Below are 21,440 nucleotides of genomic sequence, written 5' to 3'. Positions count from 1 at the left end.
AGATGTTCTGGGATTTTCTCCCTGTTCTAGAAAGTACTGCATTTTGCTGGAGTCATCTGCTAAAACGCAGGGAGCCCACTAGAAGTAAGAATCATCACCAAGCCTAAAAACCACTGCCTGAAAGAAGGGCCCCAGGGCTAGAATCCTTCGTGTTTCTTCATTTTCAGACAGTACATCTCTGTCTCATGGTTGCACAGTGTCTTTGTTCTGGGTGGAGGGATGCAGAAAAATCCATTTTGGCTTTGCTCCTCTCTCAGGGGTCGGGTTGAAGCAGCAGTGGAGTAAGGGCCCTGTCGTACGCTACTGGCAGGATTTAGTTACCTGCACACAAGTCCCGGTGCCCTCTGGACCCCCTGTAGCAACCAGGGGCTGCAAGACATGACACAAGCCCTGCTGCTCTCAGGATCTCAATGGAGTGGCCCACTCATGGGTGTCTATTGCTGCTGGCAGCGTCCTTGGCAACTGACTCAACTCTTTACTAATGGACATATGGAGACACTTAAGACAGGACTCATTTGCTAAAAGGTAAGTGCCTGCTTTCATTTTTGGTGCTAAAGGTGGGAATCTGTGCGGTCCTCTAGCAGTACCTCCGGAAGGTGACATTTATTAGTCCTTCCAGCCCTGTTTGCTGCCTCAGATGCCACAGAGTGCTTTGAATGCCCGTGTGTAAATCGTGCCATCCAGCCTTTATGTCGTAGCCTCCCCAAGATTGGTAAACTGACTCCCAGGCTGAAACATAAACCTCTGTGGATGAATGTGTTACCACCGCCTAAGCCTCCTGAAGACAGTTTTGAAGACACGAATACTATTCGATTTTGAGTGCCTAGGAAATTTGTGAACGTTTGGTCTTGCAAGAGAGGTCCAGTAATCGAGTGATGAGGGTTTCAGGGTGCTAGAAGTTGCTGGATCCAGTAGCCTGGCGGAGGTGAGGCTGCCCCAGTACCCTGTGCTCAGCAGGCACCCACGCGCACATGCACACAGTGCGCATGTACACTCATACACCGCCGGCCACAGAAGAGCAAAGACAGAAACACTCAACACTCATGCGAGCACAAAGAGCACCAGCAGCCTCAGCCTGTTCCCATCTCTGGCTGATCAGGAGGAAAGCTGGTAAATGGAAAATATATACCCATACATACATGTAGACCGTATGGATCTCTCCTGTAGCTGGTTGTAGATGCTCGGTCTATCCAGGAGCTGGGCCCTGGATCCCCCTGTCTCCCCACTTGCCTCACGTGCACACAAACACACACACAAATGGGTCTCTCTGGTGCAAAATCTCAGAAAGCAGTCTGTTTCCATGTGATCAGTTCCTTTCACCCTCTTTTTCCCTCGGTGTTCTCATGCTTGTAGCCCCTCAAAACACCTTCATCCCTCCCTTTTCCCGCCTTTGGTCCTTCCCTAAACATCCCATGGAAAGCCTTGCACAATCCCAAAATGGTCTTCCCAGCATCTCATAATAAGGCTCCTTCCCCTCTAGGCAGGAACTGCCCTCCTCAGTCTGCAAGGCCATCCTGAGAGGCTCTCCCATTGACCAATCTGGGCTAGTCTCACACATGGACTTCTTGGATCCATGTCTGAATGGATGTTGGATCTGGTTCGGAATGAATGTTTCTCCCCTGAACTGTTCCATTATTTCACTGAAAACAGGGTGATTTATGTCCTAGAAATGCCAATCCTTCATCTGTCTTTCTTACAGAAGTGTGGGGGTTTAGGCCAGATTAAAATGCTGTGTGGGATATGTGTGAAAAAGAGCAGGCCAAGCGCATCCCATCTGACCATGACCAAGTCCTGAGGACATCAACCCCACAGTGCATTTCCTTGCGCTGACCATACCTGATATGGGCCATAGCATCTGCGCATCTGTCTTGATGACCCACTAAGTCCTTTCCATTCTAGGCCTGTGTTATCCCCAGAAGGATGTGTCACGCATTCAAGATCCAAGGTCTGAAAGGAATTAAAGTGACGGAAATGCAAGCCAGCCAGACAACAACACTATTTCAAAGTTTTAACCGCAACAAACATATCAAGCAACAATTGCAAGCTGAGATTAAACACATCCTGGAGGATTTTCTTGTACATCATCTGAAGGATGCCTAGGGACTCTTTAGATACATCCATTGATTTGGAGGGTGTTTTGGATACTCTCCAGCATGCTGCAATTACAGTATAGTGATCTTCCAGAGAGTGGAAGTAGCGTTACATCAAGCCAGACATCGAACATCTCAGATCATGGTCTAGGCTCACGTTGCCCTGCTCAGACAGACAAAGGGAGAGTCTGGAAGATGATCCATCTCCTTCCAAGGGAGACACTGAAATAAGCCCAGTTAATCAGCCTGGCTCCCTTTTCTGCCAGTGCTCAGCAAGTCAGTTCAAAAAAAAGATGTCTTAGATCCTTGCTCTTCCCTGATCCCCTTCCCTAAACATTCCTTAGAAACTTGTATAGTCCCACAAGTGCCCCTTGAATAGCCAAAATCTTCATGTCTTCTTTCCCCCTTCTTATCAGTTGCAAAGTCCAGGGAGGACCTCTCCAAAGCTGCGCCTGTAGTTTCTTCACGGACCACCAATGAGTGACCAGAGACTTTTGAGCTTGCCATTGTTTCCGTTATCCCTTGTCTATCAAGTTTGTGTCACTGCGTGTTTTGTTAAGTGCTTCCCTCTTTGCTTATTATCCCTTTTGCCCTGAAAAGACCCATGCTCAGATAACCTTAATGTAGCAGATGCTCTCAAATGCCATGAACCCTTACATCAGCCAGACAGGCGTACTGACTAGTAGCTTGTTGACCCAGGACTGCTCCCTTTCTTCACCCCTCCTCTCCATTTTTCCATTCTTGATTCACCTTGATCTCTTCCTTTCCCTGCCTTTGGCCCTTCACCTGAACATCCCAGTGTAAGCGTTGTGCACTCCCACAATCTCCATCAAAAAAACATCTCAGCTCAAGTTCTACACAGTCTCACAAACCCCATACAATATCCCACAAGGAATTTGCTCTTCCCAGGAGACCCTGGATAATTTTCTCTCCTTGTGATCAGCTATAGAGTAGTGCTTGGCCCTTTGCAGGGCTCCCTCAGTGCCCATCCATCACTGACCCCAGAGCTCTGGTCTCTGTTATCTACTGCCTGATACTCTGGAGAGCTGGGTTGCTACTCAAGGGGACCTAAACACACTGCAGATTTGGGCTGGCAGGAGCCTCCTGAAATTCAGCCAAGGAAAGGGCAGAGTCCTGGACCTGGGCTGGAACAACCCCAACAGCCCCATGCAAAAGACGGCCTAGGTGCTGACTGGTGAGAGAGCAGCTTTGCAGGAGAGGACCTGGGGCTCTTCATGAGGAAGCTGAAGAGGAGTCAGTAATGTGCCCCGGTGGAAAACACCATCAACCGAGATGTGACTCCCAAGGCCCCCTACTGCAGACAGAAAAAGGAGTTGAGATCCGTGGAGAACCTGACCCCTAAGCCATGAATTTGCCCTCACTAGAGAAAAAAGATGACAAGGTTGCAAAATTTCCCACCGGTAGCAACACTACTTTATTGTCTTTATTTACACAATAGTGCACAACTGCTATGAGCTCTGGGTGAAAGCCAGAGCTTTCCTGAGCGCTTCTCTGAGGGCCTCCCTGACCTCCCTGTTCCGCAGGCTGTAGATGAGGGGATTGACCAGGGGCGTGAGGACAGTGTAGAAAAAGGAGAACACTTTGTTGAGCTGCCTTAGCCGGGGGGTTCTGGGCAGCATGTAGACAATGATGAGGGTGCCATAGAAAACAGTGACAACGGTGAGGTGAGAGGAGCAGGTGGAGAAGGCCTTCTGCCTGCCCACGCTGGATGGGATCCTCAGGATGGCAGCTATGATGCACATGTAGGAGGCCAGCGTGAACAGAAAGGGGAGGACCACATCCAAGAAGCCGAATATGAAAGCAACGAGCCTGACCTTCCTGGTGTCACTGCAGGCAAGCTCCAGCAATGGGGTAAGATCACAGAAGAAGTGGTCTATTGCCTCGGGGCGGCAAAACTTCAGCTGGGCCAAGAAAGGAGTCACTGCTGTAGGGATAAGGAATCCCGTTAGCCAAGACCCAGCCGCCATCTGGAAACAGACCTTCCAGGTCATGAGGCTGGCATAGAGCAAGGGCTGGCATATGGCCAAGTACCGATCGTAGGACATCATGGCCAGCAGGTAACACTCTGCAGCTGCAAAACCGCCAAAGAAATAGAACTGAGCAATACAGCCCTGAACGGAGATGGTCTTGTTCTCGGTCAGGAGGCTGGCCAGCAGTCGAGGCAGGATGGTGGAGCTGTAGCAGATCTCCAAGGAGGACAGATTGCCCAGGAAGAAGTACATGGGGGTATGAAGATGCCGGTCTGCAACCACCAGCACAACGATGAGGATATTCCCAACCACACACATCAAGTAGATCATGAGCGAGAGGAGGAAGAGTAGTCTCTGGAGTGCTGGGATATTCCCCATTCCCAGCAGGAGGAACTCCATCGGTGATGTCCCATTGTCCCATTCCCATTTCTCCATCAGCATCATAGATCTGTCTTTCTTTTTCCTGCTTTCAAGAAGGAGGCCTGTAAAAAAAGAATATTTCTTTCTGTATTAAAACATTGGATAGAAAGTTTTTGCCAGAAGAATAGTCACGTGATTCTGCACTCAGAGAAAAAAAAAAAAAAAAAAACACTAAAGAATCCCAGAGTCACAGAATAGTTGAGGTTGGAAGGGACCTATGCAGACCATCTGGTCTAACCCCCCTGCTCAAGCAGTCAGCTACTGCAGGTTGCCCAAGACCATGTCCAGTCAGGTACTGAGTATCTCAAGGATGGAGATTCCACCGCTTCTCTAGACCACCTGTTCCAGTGTTCAACCACCCTCACAGTGAAGAAGTTTTCTTATGTTCAGATGGAATTTCCTGTGTTTCTGTTCGTGTCCATTGCCTCTCATCCTGGCACTGGGCACCAGTGAGCAGAGTCTGGCCCTGTCCTCTTGACACCCTCCCTTCAGATATTTATACACATTGATAAACTCCCCCCTAAGTCTTCTCTTCACCAGGCTGAACAGTCCCAGCTCTCCCAGCCTCTCCTCGTATTAGAGATACTCCAGTAACCGCAATCATCTTTGTGGCCCTTTGCTGGACTTGCTCCAGAAAGTCCATGTCTTGTACTTGGGAGTCAGAACTGGACACAGTACTCCAGATGAGACCTCACCAGAGCTGAGCAGAGGGGAAGGATCCCCTCCCCTGACCTGCTGGCAATGCTCTCCCTAAAGCAGCCCAGGATACTGTTGACCACCTTTGCCGCAAGGGTGCATGGCTGGTTCATGTTCAACTTGTCCACCAGGACACCCAGGTCCTTCTCTGCAAAGCTGCTCTCCAGCTTGTCAGCCCCCAGAGTGTGCTTGTGCATGGATTTATTTCTCCTCAGGTGCAGGACTTCACACTTCCATTTATTGAACTTCACGAAGTCCCTCTCTGCCCGTTTTTCCAGTCTGTCAAGGTCCCTCTAAATGGCAGCACAATCACCTGGTGTATCAGCCACTCCTCCCAGGTTTGTATCGTTTGAAAATTTGCTGAAGGTACATTCGGTCTCATCACTCAAGTCAATAATGAAGATGTTAAACAGTATTGGCCCCAGTGTTGACCCTGGGGGACACCACTAGTGAGTGGCCTCCAGCTGGACTTTGTGCCACTGATCACAACCCTCTGAACCCAGCAGTCCAGCCCGTTTTCAGTCCACCTCATGGTCTACTTATCTAGCCACATTTAATCAGGTTGTCTATGAGCATGCTACGGGAGGCAGGGTCAAAAGCCTTACTGAAGCTGAGAAAAACAACATCGACAGCTGATGGATGAACATCCATTGACATTCCCTTTATTGGCTCCATGGCGAGAAACAGGATTTCCCAGAGGGGAAAACCACTCATCTGAGGAGCATCCCCTTTTGACCACAGGCGTGAGCTGCCCCACTGAGTCACTTCTTTATACTTTGACATTAACAGGGAATGTCCTCCTGCTCGAGCTGAGACAGCCTTGTTAACCGTGTTCAAAGTTATCCCCTTAGCACCCAGCTGAGATGTCGAGGAAAGAGATCCTTCCACTCTAAGGCCTGAAACAGATATCTCAGAGAGGGGGGAAAAGGAAATCCCACTCCCAAAAGGATTCCTAAGGTGAAAGCATATCATGCCAGGCACCTTTTCTCCTTGCACAAAAACAATCAGCCCTGCAAAGGCGGAGTGGTCCTGGCTCTCTGTAGCTCTTTTCTTTTTGGAGGAGAAAAGATTGTTCCTAGGCAGCCCAGCTTTTTACACGGACATAGCTCTGATCAAGGGTTTCAAGCAGAGATGCACAAAGGACTTCACAGTGGACTGTCTCAGTCGATAGCTAGAATCTCCTCATTGGAGCCTCTCTGGGGAGAAAAGTGAGAAGAAGAAACTTTTTGCAGGGAGCAAGGGAAAAGCACAGGGAAGATCATTGGCTTGACATCTTTTCCTCCTCAGCGGTGGTTCCGGAGGGTTCAGGGGCTGCCTGCCTGAACACCACAGCCCAGCAGCTGGACCTCAGCATGGACAGCTGTGCTCATGGGGCTCCCTGCTCAGCACTGCTGGGCACTGGCAGGGGGGGCCCCAGTGTGCTGGGGTGAGGGGGACAGGAGCAAGGTCAGAGGCATGGTGGTGCCCAGGACATGCCTGAATGCCTGGTCACGGAAAGTCTGTGCCTGAGACACGCAGCCCTCCGCCCAGTGCCCTTCCTGGGGGGGTTCACAAAAACAGGGAAGGAGAAAATCATTTCCCTGATGATTCCCTTCAGCTGCCATTAGACCTATTACAGTGACTTAGAGACGCCAAAGGCAGACACCCAGCTTGCCTAGAGGGTTCCCGGGAGGGATGAGTCCCTCCAAACAGCCACACTCCCCCAAACTGACTTTACACTCACCTTCTCAACCGGGATGAATTGCTTCTGCAGGTGATAATGACAGCGTTAGGAGAGGTCACCAGCATCGCTACAGAATGGCTGACATCCCCAAGCCTCTGCCTGGGTGGGTGAGAGTCAGTGCTGAAAAATCTGAGAGTCTCACACCAAAATTACAGGTCTTTGAATGACGGAGAGAAGAAAGATAGACAAGAGACAGAGACAGAAAAACAGGGAGACAGAGAGGCAGCAGAAGGGAAGCAGAGATCGAGAGCAAAAGAGACACAGAGAAGGAGAGAAAATGATAGATGGAAGGAGAGTAGGAAAGACTCCCTGCCCAGACTGTTCCTCCATCCCAGCTGAGGTGGGTTAATGCCCTGGGGTTGGCTCCAACACACCAGCAGCCCAGCTGTAAGTCAGCATCCCCAGTCCCACCCCAGGATCTCTGCTCTGCAGTGCCAGGGACTCGGGTGCGGGGGGAGTCTGGGGGAAGGAGGGAGCTGGGTGGGGAGACAAGAAGGAAAGGACAGGACTGAAACTGTGATCTCACTCGCAAACTTTCCCTTTGCAAACACCCAGCAGCAAAATAAATAGCACCCTGACTTGTCTCAGGACATCTAGCACCAACCTCCAACCGTCGGCACGCAGGGGTGACCTCTGCGCTGATGGTGCCTCAGAATGGCGATCAAGGTCGGGGTCCCACCCTCTGCAACTTCCCCATCACATCCTTGTCTCCCCTGAACTCTCTGCAAACCCCAAACCAAGGCTCAGGCGTTGTTCTGCCATTGCCATCTTCTTCCAGCTGTTCCTGCAGGGAGACCCCAGGAGTACCAGAATGTCCTGAGGTTTATAGCAGAAACGAATCTTTGAAGGTTCCTGCCACAGCTCAGCTCTCCCCAAGGATTGCAGAGAGCGAGCAATGCATAATTGGCTCTCAAAGGAGACTGGAACCTCTGATTTGGTTAGAACTTTGTAAATTCCTCTGGCAAGGCTTCCTTTCTTCATACTTCTGGGTCATTTCAACTCTGGGTCATGCTCTTTTGAAAAGGAACTGAAGAAGGCAGTGCTAGGACTCCTCCAGTCTCATGAAGCAGAACCAGGAGAGATGCCATGACATGGGATTCCCTTCCCCTCCCTGCAGGCAACTGTCTATTCACTGACTCTCTCAGGTTTAGAGAGCCCTGATCGCCTGACTTGGTCCCTCCAGCCTCCCGCAATGGTCAGCAGGGAGGAAGAGGCTGAGCCACAGGCATTTCCTCCCAGCCATGGAGACTCGTCCTGGGCAATGGGGTGAGTCCCCCTGGGGTGCCAGGCTCTGTCCCCCGAGGGGAGAGAGCCCCCTAACCTGTCTCTGAGGCACAGGGGCCTGGCGTGTTGGGGGTTGAAAGGATCAGAGCTACTGACATGTCCTCCTGGTTCAGGCCCATCTCTCCTTCCTGGAAGGTGCCCAGGGGCCTCCTTTTCTCCTGTTGTGGCACAAACGTAAGCTGCAGGAGGTCTGATTCCTCTTAATCGTGTTGGACTTGCGTGTCACGAGATGCAGTCTCTTCAGCCACTGCTCTGGCTGGAAGGGGAGGGGAACGTGGACCCATGGATGCAGACATTTGTGCTGTGGCTTCTAAGGACAAGAGACATTTGCCTCAGTGGGAGGACTGGGGTTTTTTAATGAGAATCACAGTCATTTCAGTATAAGTGCCAACACAGCTGTGCGCACTGGAGCTTGACGCATGCTCTCCTCATCCCTTCAGGAGTGCTGATGTGCAGGAGACCTTTCCCTCTCCCTGGCCCTTGTAGTGTGTCTCTGGCCTCCAGCTGCCTTTTGGGAAGTCTGGGAATCACCTTGAAGCTCCGTGTCACCTCTCCACACTCTCTCAGACTTTCTCTAGTACCCAGGAGTGTCAGAAATGGTCACAGAAACATGTATCATAAAATCGAATAATAATTTGTGTTGGAAGGGACATCCAGATGTCCATAGTTCCACCTGCTGCTCCAGGAAGGGTCAGGTTGACGTCAGACTACGTCGCTCAGAGCTTTATCCCATAAAGCCTTGAAAACCTCCAAGGATGGAGACTGCACAACCTCTCTGGGCAACCTCTTCCAATGCTTGACTACCCTCCTGGTGAAACAAATGCTACCTCTGCCCAATCTGAACCACTCTCCTTTCAACTTCTGCTTGTTGTCTCTTGTCCACCCACAGTGCACTACTGTGAAGGGCCTGGCTCTAACACCATTATAACCACATCATAGGTATTGGGAAGCTTCAATTACTGTCCTCAAAGCCATCTTTCCTCCAGGCTGAACAAGCCCTCTTCCTTCAGCTCTCCTCACAGGGCAAGTGCTGTAACACCCTGAGCTTCTTCATGACCCTCTACTGAACTCACTCCAGTTTGTCAATGTCTTTTCTATATTGCGGGCCTGAAACTGGACACAGTAATCTAGAGTGCTCTGGTGTGCACTCTACTGTGTCTAACAAGCACTGAGTCATGGGGAGTGATCACCTCGCTTGGTCACACAGCCCAGGATGCTGTTGGCCTCCCTTGCTGCATGGGCACACTGCTGGCTCATGTCCACCTTGCTGGGCACCATGACGGCCATGGCCTTCTCCACAGAGCTGCTCCCGGCCAGTCTGTCCCCAGCCTGAATGACTGCAAGAGGTCTTCCTTCCGAAGGGGAGGATCTGGAATCGTCCTGTGGTAGTCTGTGTAAGTATACAGACTAGGTAATCTATTTGGGGGTTCACCTGCTGTTTGGCAATTTAAAAGACAATCTTTGCTGGGGCATAATGTGGATGTTTCTTAACTCTTCTAGCACTTTCCTTCACAGACGAGCTGTAAGCAGAGTCACCAGTCAAAACCGGATCCAACTGGCCTTGAGGTGCAAGGGATGTATAACTATAGCATTCCATAAAAGGAAAGGCTTTTGATTATGACTTTTGATGGGTTAAAATGTTTCTCAAATATGTGAGAAAGCACATAAAAGGCCTTGTTCCTGGTGGCATGCAGAGACCACACCGGTGAGGCTTATTGTCGTCGTTGCCACCATGTGCTCTCTCCTACAGCTAGCTATGGTAAATGAAGCTTCTGCTGTGATGTAACCCCAAAGTACTGAGAATTTCTTAGACAGTCCTTTTCTGAATTCCATGAGGATCCTGTTGGCCTCTCTAGGTCCTTCTGGTAGCTGCCATGTCCTTGAGCGTATAGACCAGTCCTCCTGATTTCTTGTCATGTGCAGGCCTCTCCCAGGTGACTGATAATGTTGTAAAACAGGGCAGGTCCCAGGACAGACCCCTGAAAGATTCCACTTCTTTATGGCCCCCAGGGACAGTACAACCCATCCACCTCCCTATTCTGAGCACAGTCACCTAACCAGTGTTTCGTTCCTCTGGGCATCCACCCACCTAGACTATCACGTCCTGACTTTCATACAGGAGTATTGTGAAAAGTCCTGCTAAAGAAAACTTTAAGTGGCATTCACTGCTCTCCCCTCCTCCACAAATCCAGCTGTTTTATCCTAGCAGGCAATCAGGTTGGCCAGGCATGATTAATCCTTGGGAAATCCATGATGACGGTTCACAGGCACATTCTCCTCTATGTGCCCAGTGGTTTTCCAAGAGGATTCACTCCATGATTTCCCCGGGGACTGAAGTGAAGATGGACTGAACAAACAACCAGCCTGCTGTTCCTTGGATCATGCTTTTGGCCTTTTTTGAAGAAGGGTGCAAACATTGCTTTCCTCCTGCCATTGGGAAAGGATGCTGTCCAGTTTTCTCAGCATGGTCAGATGCAGCCCGCTGAGTCCCATGGACCTGAGATGTCGAGTTCTCACAGCTGAGTCAATCCTCATGCACTGCCGGATCTTCATCCACAGTTCTCCTTCTTGAGCTTTTGCGCTAATCACGGAGGTCTTCCTCAGCATTCTGTGTGTCCACTCTCACTACGCCTCCAACTCCATTCAGCAATGGCTCCACTGTTTCCTTTTTCAGCCTTTGACTGCTCATGAAGCCACAGAAGGTTTCCTGACAGGCAGCAGGGCCTGTGGCAGGAAGCGCAAATTCATGTGGCAATGGGCACATGTGCAGAGGGACACACAGCACCCATAACCATGCATTTAGACCCTTGGACATGTGAGGAGAGCCCCTGGCTCTCCCGCTAGCCTTACACCATCAAAACATGGCAGAAGCTTCTCAGCCAGCTGCAGAGCAATGGGGTTGGACCCCTTCATTTCCAAGTAGCTGTGGATGCTTCTCAGCAACATCAGGCTTTCCACACACATGTCCCTGTGAGCACCCTACAGCCACTCCATGATGTCTGGGAGGAGGCTCTGCATTTTCCTTGCCTGTGTGAAAGACAACTTCCTTTTGTGATGCAAGGAAAGACACCCCCCCCCCCGGCTGCCAAAAGTGCTGTGGTTGCTGATTTCCCATCAGGGCTCAGTGTCCAGGGCCAGGAATCTGCACACGCCATGGCTTGGCCACAGAGGGTGCAGTGCAGAGAACAAATCTCCAAGTGGGCCCTGATATATGGAGGGCCTCCTCTGTATGGAGGAAGGCTGCTGCCTCTAGGCCCAGGAGCAGCTGGCTGCGTTAGCCTGGTCCTGCGTTCTGGCTCATTGTCCCTCTCAGTGGGAATCTGGGCACAGCATTCTCACAACTGATGCCATTTGGAGCTGGCTTGCTTGGTGCTGGGACTGGATCTCTGCCGGGCACAGCCGAGAGATGCCAGCAGTGGGAGCTCTTCCCAGTGGGTACTGGAGCCTTTTTCCCTGTGCAGCACAGCCAAGCGCCTGGCACGAAAGACTTGGGGCAGCTGAATGGGTCAGCGGGGAGTTGGGAGCAGCCACTGCACCTCCTGATTGCCAGCAAAGTCCAAGCCACTGGGTGACCCACCACCTCCTGTCAAGCCCCAGGCTGCCAGCATGGCTTCGCTCAGCTGCCTTCCTGGGTCAGCATGACCATCATCGGGGAGGTCTCATGTATCATGCAGGCTCTGCCAGGGTCCCTGTCCCAGGCCTTGCTGCCTGCCCAGGTTTTGCAGGAGCCCTACTCCAGCCCCTAACTTTGCCCCAACCCTAGCCTGGGTTTCCAGCCTGCTGAGCAAGGTCGGCAGATGCAGGGACAGTGTAGGATGGAGACTGCCTGGGCATAGCCAGCCTAGGTGTTTGCGTGCAGAGAGGCACAAGCAGGATTCAGCAGCCCTGTGTGCTGGCAGTCGGAGGTCTGGCACTGGGCGTGTTGTATCCATCGGCCCAGGAGAGGTCCCTGCTTGGGGGCACACCGGGAGGGGAGAGGGGACCCAGAGAGGCAGGTGACAGCCTGGGGCAAGCGAGGCCTCGTCTGGTAACTCACAGGCAGGGGAAGAATGTGGGTGTTGTCCCTGTCGGGGCTGGACTGCTTGCGCAGCAGCTGGTCCTCCAGCAAGCTCAGCAGCTCCCGCAGCATGTCCGTCGCAGCCGTGGGCTTAGCCATCATCGCCTTCCACATGGTCACAGCAGTGCTGCAGGCCCAGAGCACTCTCTCAGTGGTGCCTCCTTGGCCACAGTGCCATAGCCTGGGCAAGCCCTGGAGGTTCCCGGCTGTGCGGCAGCCCTGCCCCTGCCAATCCCCTCCTCACTGGGAGCCCCAAGAGAGTTCTGCCCAGGCAGGCAGGACATGACCAAGCTGAAGTCCCTTGTGGGGCAGGCAGGGAGCATGGCAGCTGCACTCTGGGGCTGAAGGCATGGACACTTGGTCAGCTCTGGCTCCTGAAGGCCTGCTTGGTGCACCAGGGCTGGGAAATGGTGGGAGAGACAGACAGCCCTGTCCCTCAGGGGTGTCCTGGAGATCTCCTTGGCTCTCACCATCTTTGGGCCCTTCTCCCCATGGGATGAACTCTCGAGGCTGACGGGCGCCACATCTGTTGCAGAGTGGGGAGCAGTACCGCAAGCTCACGATCATCTCATCAGGGTTCGAGGAAGCCAGCTGGCAAAGGGTCCTGTTTAGGGCGACCCAGGCTGCCAACTCCCTGATGTACTTCAGGCTCCTGTAGAGGCACCTTATGATCTGTGGCACCTGGAAGAGACATGGGTGAGAGTGGGGCTGCTGCCAGAGAGCAGCCATTACCCCAGCCCCCACTGAGATCTCCTTCCCTCTCCATCACTCCCCCCACTCCTTGCTGCCTTCAAAGGCTGTCAGGTGCCCAAGAACCCTGGGTCTGGCGGGGAAAGCAATGCCCCAGAGGGCTCAAGCCCCAGGCACACCAGCCGCAGGCTGCTTACATCTTCCAGCAGAGAGACAGTGTCCAGCATGAACATTTTTAGCATGTGGGTAGCCACCACCATGCTGCAGGTGCTGCAGTTCCTCATGCCCTCAATGGCTGTGACAACAATGTCTGTCCTCTCGGAAGGCTGCAGGTCTTTCACAAACAGCTATGGGAGAAAGGAGGTGAGGGAAGAAATGCCACGCTTTGTGAGAGGGAGGAGCGGGGCAATGCTGGCACCATGGCCCCAGGAGAGCTGGGAGTAGATGCTGTGCTGAGCAGTGGCACCATGGGGCATGTGGACAGAAGGCCATCAGGCCAAGGGAGGGAGGCTGGGGTCAGGGTCACAGTGCACTGGTTCTGCAGGTGGTGGCCAGCAAGGCTGGAGCTGCTGCTGTGACACTTGGAGTGAAGCAGGAGTAGCATTCTTGAAGATAAGAAAAGCAGCAGCCTGCCTAGAGACGATGAAGGGGCCCAAGGAAGAAGGGGAAGACCCCAGACCTAACTATTACTATTGGTCCAAACTATCACTTGAGGGGTGGAGAATTTAGATTGTAAGGGTATAATTGCCCAGGAGTTTCTTTGTTCGGGGTCCCTCTTCGGAGGCACCCAGCTCGAGCTGTAATTACCGCACGTGTATCATTAAATTTTGTTTCTCTCCAATCTGACTTTGAACTTCTGCCTCAGCGGGAACCTAGGGTCGGACCCTGTTATGGTGGCTGGCGAGCCTAATTTTCCATAACAGTTTGGCACCCCCGATGGGACCCTAGGCGACCACCGTCGGGGCCTCTCGTCTCCAAACGATCATCTGGTGCCATCGGGTGAGTTCACCTGGGATCTCTGGCAACGGGAGGCACCGAGAGGGTGAGTCTTAAATTCCTGCCTAAATTCTAAATTCTGGTTTGGTAACAAAGGGCACTGTAAGGGGTACACAGGCTGATCACTGTAAGGCGTACCAGGTACTACATTCTAGGCAGAGTGGGTTCGAGTCCCACCCCCAGGGTTTGAGTGGGTTCAAGTCCCACCCCCAGGGTTTGAGAGGGTTCGAGTCCCGTCTCACCCTGGCTGGAAGGGGGGAGTGCGCAGCCTGATCAGCGTAAGGCGCACTGCAAGACTAACTTAGAGTTACTGTGACTAGTGTGAGTGCGTGTGACCTGGGAACCGAAGGGGGCACCCGTCAGCTGACAGAGCTGCCCACTGTGAAGGGACAGCAGTCCTAGCAGTCAAAGACTCGGGTGGTGTGAGTGCGGTTCCCAGAGAGAGAGTGAGAGAGAGAGAGTGTAAACATGCCGGCTGCAGGGGGTAATGAAAATTTAAATTCGGGTGTTGCTGAGGGGAGAAAAAAAAAAAGGTATATTATAAGGAAGTGCGCTGCCTGATCAGCGTAAGACGCACTTTTCAGGAACTCAATATGGGAAATAAGTCCGGCATAGAAAAGGGGACACCCTTAGCTGAAATTTTGCAAAACTAGAGTAAGATTGATGGTACCAAGAACCTAAGAAAAAGAAAAAAAAAAAAGTTTGATCCAACTATGTCAGGAGGATTGGCCGTTCCTGACAAAGGCTGGTGACCCAGCGAAACAATGGCTGCCGCAGGGAACCTTTGATCATCAGGAGTTAACTTTCCTGCGTCACCATTTGGAGGACAGGTTCCCCAGACAAATGGATTATTGGTGTGTATGGGACAGCTGGGCAAAGAAAAATTTTTCTCAGAATGCTGCAAGTAGTGCAGCTGCTAAAAATCATGTGGAAACCGCTCCACCCTATGTGCTATCCTCTGCTTCAAATTCTCTATACCCCCTCCTTGCCTTCCTCCTCCGCCTCTCAAACTCCTTCGCATGTCGTTCCTGTGCCAGGAGAGCCCCCGCCAGGTCTGGACGGGGCACCTCGGGTAGCTACAATGCAAATTTACTCATCCTGGGGCCCCCAAGATTGGATTGCATGGAGTCAACAAACTCCCAGGCTTCGGGAAGATTCATAGAAAGTGTTACAAATCGTAAGAGGAATAGTGTGGGCGTATGATCCTGCCTGGGGGGGATGTGCAAATGCTCCTTGAAGCCTTGTTCACTCACTCAATTCTGGATGCAAGTTGTCGCTGGACAGAACAAGGGGGTGTTGCAGCTGCTCGAACAGCCTGGCCGGCTGTGGACCCCGGGTGGAATTATAATGTAGAGGCAGCTTACCGGCAGTTGCAATTAGCCAAACAAGGCTTAGAAGAAGCTATATGTTTGGTAGGACAAAAGACTGTGAATTGGTCCTAAAATAAGGGAGTGTCAGCAACAACCTGAGGAACAGCCCTCAGCTTTCCTTTCCAGACTATTTAAACAAATCCGAATGTTTGGAGGGGGGATAGACCCAGAAGCCGAGGCTAACAGGCCTCTAATAGTTTCCACATTTGTAGATCAAACAGCCTCGGGCATTAAAAAGTATTTTTCTAAACATGTTCCTGACTGGCCAGGGAAGTCTATGGACGAAATAGTACGTTTAGCCACATTTGTATATAATGGTCGAGCTGAAGAGAAGGGGAAAGAGAAGAGATGACAAAAGAAAGAGGAAGTGAGTGTGTTAGTGGCTGCGTTAAGAGACAGGTTTAAAGAAACTAGAGGAAGGGGGCGAGTAAGGGCCGGAGAAGATAGACAGAATCAAAGCAAACATATTGTACGCTTAGGAGTTAATGATTACTGCCATTCTTGCAGGGAACAAGGGCACTGGAAGAGGGAACGTCCTGTGAAGCCCCGCATGCCCGGGAATAGAGGGGACGGCATGAGACAGTCGAGTACTGGGAATGACACCAGGCAATTCCCAGCCAGCCCACAATGACAGGAGATGGGAGACCCAGAAAATACTGTGGGAATTGGGGTAAATTCATGGGATATAGATTTGGACTTCAGGGGGCAGATAATGGCAAATATAGCAGGTCAAGAAATTCCCTTCTCCGTGGATACCGGAGCTACCCTTTCTCTTCTGAATTTTGAGCCTAAAGGATGTAAGTCATCAGATAAAATAACAGTACAGGGAGTAATGGGAAAAGGCAAACGAACATTAACTAAGCCCTTATTGCTCACTATTGGAGGTAAAGGAGTGTGGGGACATGTCATAATTTCCATGGATTCACCCTGTTGCCTTTTAGGGAGGGATCTCTTACAAGCCTTGGACACTCAGATCTGCTTACAGCCGGAAGGGATGAAATTAGTAATAATGGGCTCATGTGTTCTGGCTGAGCCACCAGAACCAGAGTCAACTAATCTGCAAATTCCGACAGGTTTAGAATCAGTTCCTGGAAAGTTATGGAGCTCTTCAGGAATGGATGTTGGACTATTGAAATCAGCTAGTGCAGTCTCGATCAAAACAAAGGGGGGATTACCTCCCGCGGTTAAACAATACCCTATCCCAAAGGAAGCAGAGAAGAGTATGCAAAAGCAAATTGACCACTATTTAAAATTGGGTGTCTTTAGAGTTTTGAATCCCCATACAACACCCCGATTCTGCCAGTGAGAAAAAATAGGCAGGATTCTGATGGCGATCCAGAGTATCGGTTTGTAAAAGACTAAAGAGTTATAAACCAACATGTAATTGCTCCACATCCAGTAGTTCCTGACCCATCAACTATATTATTACAGATACCCCATTGGGCAACTTATTTTACCGTGATTGATTTAAGTGCAGCCTTTTTTTAGTATACCAGTAGCTGAGGACAGCCAAGATCTTTTTGCCTTCATTGGAAGGGACAACAATTAACTTGGACTAGACTACCACGGGGATTTACTGGGTCTCTGACTATTTTTTCGCGTACACTTTAAAATGATCTTGCAGATATCGAACTTTCAGGATGTTCAGTGTTAATACAATATGTGGATGATTTGTTATTAGCAAGTAAAGATTATGAGATTTGTTTGAAAGACTCTGTTTCTCTATGTAACGCTCTTGCAGAGAAAGGGCATCGAGCATCTCCGTCCAAGCTCCAGCTGTGTCAACAAGAGGTAAAATATTTGGGGTTTATCTTGAAGGAAAGACACAGATTAATTGATCCAGAACGAGTAAAGGCAATTCTTGATATGCCCCATCCTATGACAAAAAAGCAACTCAGGGGATTTTTAGGAGCTGTAGGATTTTGCCGACCATGGATTCCTGGGTTGGGAGAGCTTACCAAACCTTTGGTCCAGGCAACAAAAAAGGAGGAGACAGAGCCTTTGACCTGGAGTCCAGAAAAAGAGAAAGCTTTAACATCTGTAAAAAGGGTGTTGGTCTCAGCCCTGGCTCTAGGACTACCAGATTATAGTAAGGCATTTGAATTATTCAGTCATGAACGACAGGGAGTAGCAAGTGGAGTACTCACTCAAAACCTAGGTCCTCATCGTAGGCCAGTGGCCTATTACTTCACCCAACTAGATGCGGTAATCAAAGGCACTCCAGGATGCATCAGAGCGATAGCAGCTACAGCAGCCCTTATTGAAAAAACACGACCTGTAGTTTTGGGTCACCCAGTGACTGTGTATGTGCCACATAAAGTAGAACTGTTAATGAAACAATATGCTACTCAAGCACTGTCCCCACGGAGAGCTCATTGCTATGAACTAGTAATACTCCACGCAGATAATGTGACCTTAAAGAGATGCAACATCTTAAATCCAGCAACATCCCATCCACCCAGTATCCCTCCTGGGAAACCTGCAGGTTCAATTACCTCTCTGAAGGGCCTGTACACCAATGCACGCAGCATGGGGAATAAACAGGAAGAACAAGAGATGTGTGTGCGGTCGCAGGGCCATGATCTCATTGCCATTACAGAGACATGGTGGGATAGCTCGCATGACTGGAGTGCTGTCATGGATGGCTGCATGCTTTTTAGGAAAGACAGGCCAGGAAAGCGAGGTGGTGGAGTTGCTCTTTATGTGAGAGAGCAACTGGAATTCATTGAGCTCTGCCTAGGGGTGGATGAAGAGCGAGTCGAGAGCTTCTGGGTAAGGATGAAAGGGCAGGCTAGCATGGCTGACACTGTTGTGGGTGTTTACTACAGGCCACCTGATCAGGAAGAGGAAGTCGATGAGGCCTTCTACAGACAACTGGAAGTAGCCTCATGATCCCAGGCCCTGGTTCTCATGGGGGATTTCAACCACCCTGATATCTGCTGGAGAGATAACACAGCTAGGCACAAACAGTCCCGGAGGTTCCTGCAGAGCATTGGTGACAACTTCTTGACACAGGTGGTGGAGGAGCCAACAAGGAGAGGTGTGCTGCTGGACCTTGTACTAACAAACAAAGAAGGACTGGTGGAAGATGTGAAGGTCAGGGGCAGCCTTGGCTGCAGTGACCATGAGATGGTGGAGTTCAGGATCCTGCGAGGAGGCAGCAGGGCACCAAGTAGGATCGCAACCCTGGAGTTCAGGAGAGCAAACTTTGGCCTCTTCAGGGACCTACTTGGAGGAATCCCATGGGTGAGGGCCCTAGAAGGAAGGGGTGTTCAAGAGAGCTGGTTAATATTCAAACATCACTTCTTCCAAGCTCAAGAGCGGTGCATCCCTATGAGTAGGAAGTCAAGCAAAGGAGGTAGGAGACCTGCATGGATGAGCAAGGAGCTCCTGGCAAAACTCAACCAGAAGAAGGAAGTCTACAGAAAGTGGAAAGGGGGACAGGCCACTTGGGAGGAATATAGGAATGTTGTCAGAGTATGCAGGGATGCGAGGAGGAAGGCTAAGGCCCGTTGGGAATTAAATCTGGCTAGAGATGTCAAGGACAGCAAGAAGGGCTTCTTCAAAGACATCAGTAGCAAGAGGAAGACTAGGGAAAATGTGGGCCCTTTGCTGAATGGGGTGGGTGCCCTGGTGACGAAGGATGCAGAGAAGGCAGAGTTACTGAATGCTTTCTTTGCTTCAGTCTTTACTGCTGAGGCCACCCCTCAGGAACCCCTGATCCTGGAGGCAAGAGAGAAAGTCTGGAGAGAGGAAGACTTTCCCTTGGTGGAGGAGGATCGGGTTAGAGATCATTTAAGCAAACTTGACACCCACAAATCCATGGGCCCTGATGGGATGCACCCACGAGTGCTGAGGGAGCTGGCGCATGTTATTGCTAGGCCACTCTGCATCCTCTTTGAAAGGTCCTGGAGAACAGAAGAGGTGCCTGAGGACTGGAAGAAGGCCAATGTCACCCCAGTCTTCCAAAAGGGCAAGAAGGAGGACCCAGGGAACTACAGGCCAGTCAGCCTCACCTGCATCCCTGCAAAGGTGATGGAGCAGCTCATGCTAGAGGCCATCTCCAAGCATGTGGAGGACAAGAAGGTGATCAGGAGTGGTCAGCATGGCTTCACCAAAAGGGGAAATCATGTTTCAGCAACCTGATAGCCTTCTCTGATGGAATGACTGGCTGGGTAGATGAGGGGAGAGCAGTGGATGTTGTCTCCCCTGACTTCAGCAAGGCTTTTGACACTGTCTCCCATAACATCCTCATAGGGAAGCTCAGGAAGTGTGGGTTAGATGAGTGGACAGTGAGGTGGATTGAGAACTGGCTGAATGGCAGAGCGCTGAGGGTTGTGATCAGCAGCGCAGAGTCCAGTTGGAGGCCTGTAGCTAGTGGTGTCCCCCAGGGGTCAGTACTGGGTCCAGTTTTGTTCAACTTCTTCATCAATGACCTGCATGAAGGCACAGAGTGCACCCTCAGCGAGTTTGCTGATGATACAAAACTGGGAGGAGTGGCCAATACACCAGAGGGCTGTGCTGCCATTCAGAGAGACCTGGACAGGCTGGAGAGGTGGGCGCAGAGGAACCTCATGAAGTTCAAAAAAGCAAGTGCAGGGTCCTGCACCTGGGGAGGAATAACCCCATGCACCAGTACAGGTTGGGGGCTGACCTGCTGGAAAGCAGCTCTGCAGAGAAGGACCTGGGAGTGCTGGTGGACACCAAGTTAAGCATGAGGCAGCAATGTGCCCTTGTGTCCAAAAGGCCAAAGGTATCCTGGGGTGCATCAGGAAGAGTATTGCCAGCAGGTCGAGGGAGGTGATCTTCCCCCTCTCCTCAGTCCTGTTAAGGTCACATCTGCAGTACTGTTTCCAGCTCTGGGCTCCCCGGTGAAAGAGGGATGTGGCACTACTGGAGCAAGTCCAGCGAAGGGCTACAAAGATGATGAGGGGACTAGAGCATCTCTCTTATGAGGAAAGACTGAGAGAGCTTGGCCTGTTTAGCCTAGAGAAGAGAAGGCTGAGAGGAGATCTTATCAATGTGTACAAATATCTGAAGGGAGGGTGTCAAGAGGATGGAGCCAGACTCTTTTCTGTGGTGCCCAGAGACAGGACGCAAGGCAATGGGCACAAACTGAAACACAGGAAGTTCCATCTGAACATGAGGAAATACTTTTTCACTGTGAGGGTGACAGAGCACTGGAGCAGGTTGCCCAGAGAGGTTGTGGAGTCTCCTTCTCTGGAGATATTCAAAACACGCCTGGATTCGATCCTGTGCAATTTGCTCTAGGTGACGCTGCTTGAGCAGGGCGGTTGGACTAGATGATCTCCAGAGGTCCCTTCCAACCTCAACCATTCTGTGATTCTGTGAACAGCACCCACCAAGCGCAAAGATGGTCCATACCAATACTCAGTAGACATCTCAGGACAACAGCTGGACTAAACAGTGTATTATTGTCTAGAAATTAGGGTTGGTGTTTGGGAAGCCAAAGCTCCTCTAGGATAGACACTTGCAGGGGATGTCAAGGGCATGAAGGAGAGCTGCTACTGCCTCAGTGACAGGGAAAGAGTAAACAAGGAACACATGGGCTCTGTGCTGAATGGCTAGGGAATCTTGGAACAGCAGATGCAGGTAAGTCTGAGGAGCTCAGTGCCTACTTGGCTTCAGGCATCACCAACAAGGTGTCCCAGGCTGTTATGCCTAGAGTCAGGACTCGAGATAAGAAAACCCATATGCAGTGCCCGAGGGTTGAGCGAAGGATGACTTGCAAGAACTCAACCCATACAAGTCTATGGGACTGGATGGGCTGCATCCGAGGACACTTAGGGAGCTGGCCACTGTCATAGCAAGGCCAATGGCCATCATCTTTGAAAGGCTGTGGAGATCAGGGGAGGTCCCAATGACCAGAAAAAGGGATATGTTGTGCCCATCTTCGAAAAAGGCCACAAGGACAACCCAGGGAACTGCAGGCTGTTCAGCCTCACTTGAGTGAGGAGTGTGTCATGGAGCGGTTCATCTTGGATCACCTTTCTGGGCACGTGAAGGAGAAGAAGGTGCCTGGGAACACTCGGCATGGATTGACTGAACATAAATCATTCCTGACCAACCTGATTGCACTTGCCCTGTGAGGAGAGGCTGAGG

General features: G+C 51.1%; 2 protein-coding genes across 2 annotated transcripts in view; both read right to left on the bottom strand.

The window, feature by feature from the left end:
* Nucleotides 1-3,559: 3,559 nt before the first annotated feature.
* On the bottom strand, nucleotides 3,560-4,522 carry LOC136994108 (olfactory receptor 5AP2-like). The gene has a single exon (XM_067310360.1). The coding sequence runs from the start codon at nucleotides 4,520-4,522 to the stop codon at nucleotides 3,560-3,562; it is 963 nt and encodes a 320-aa protein (XP_067166461.1).
* Nucleotides 4,523-10,785: 6,263 nt separating this feature from the next.
* The window catches only part of LOC136994107 (olfactory receptor 14C36-like), a gene marked incomplete at its 5' end in the record, with an annotated part of 94,653 nt that continues 83,998 nt past the window's right edge, over nucleotides 10,786-21,440 (bottom strand). Inside the window, 4 exons of the mRNA XM_067310359.1 lie at nucleotides 10,786-10,911; nucleotides 12,241-12,388; nucleotides 12,812-12,942; nucleotides 13,149-13,298. Coding sequence (XP_067166460.1) covers nucleotides 10,786-10,911; nucleotides 12,241-12,388; nucleotides 12,812-12,942; nucleotides 13,149-13,298 — 555 coding nt within the window. The remainder of the gene's footprint in view (nucleotides 10,912-12,240; nucleotides 12,389-12,811; nucleotides 12,943-13,148; nucleotides 13,299-21,440) is intronic.

This window comes from Apteryx mantelli, chromosome 24 (genome assembly GCF_036417845.1).
Source record: "Apteryx mantelli isolate bAptMan1 chromosome 24, bAptMan1.hap1, whole genome shotgun sequence".
Lineage (NCBI taxonomy): Eukaryota > Metazoa > Chordata > Aves > Apterygiformes > Apterygidae > Apteryx > Apteryx mantelli.
Note: the sequence above shows the minus strand (reverse complement) of the source record. Positions and strands in the feature narration are given on the sequence as shown.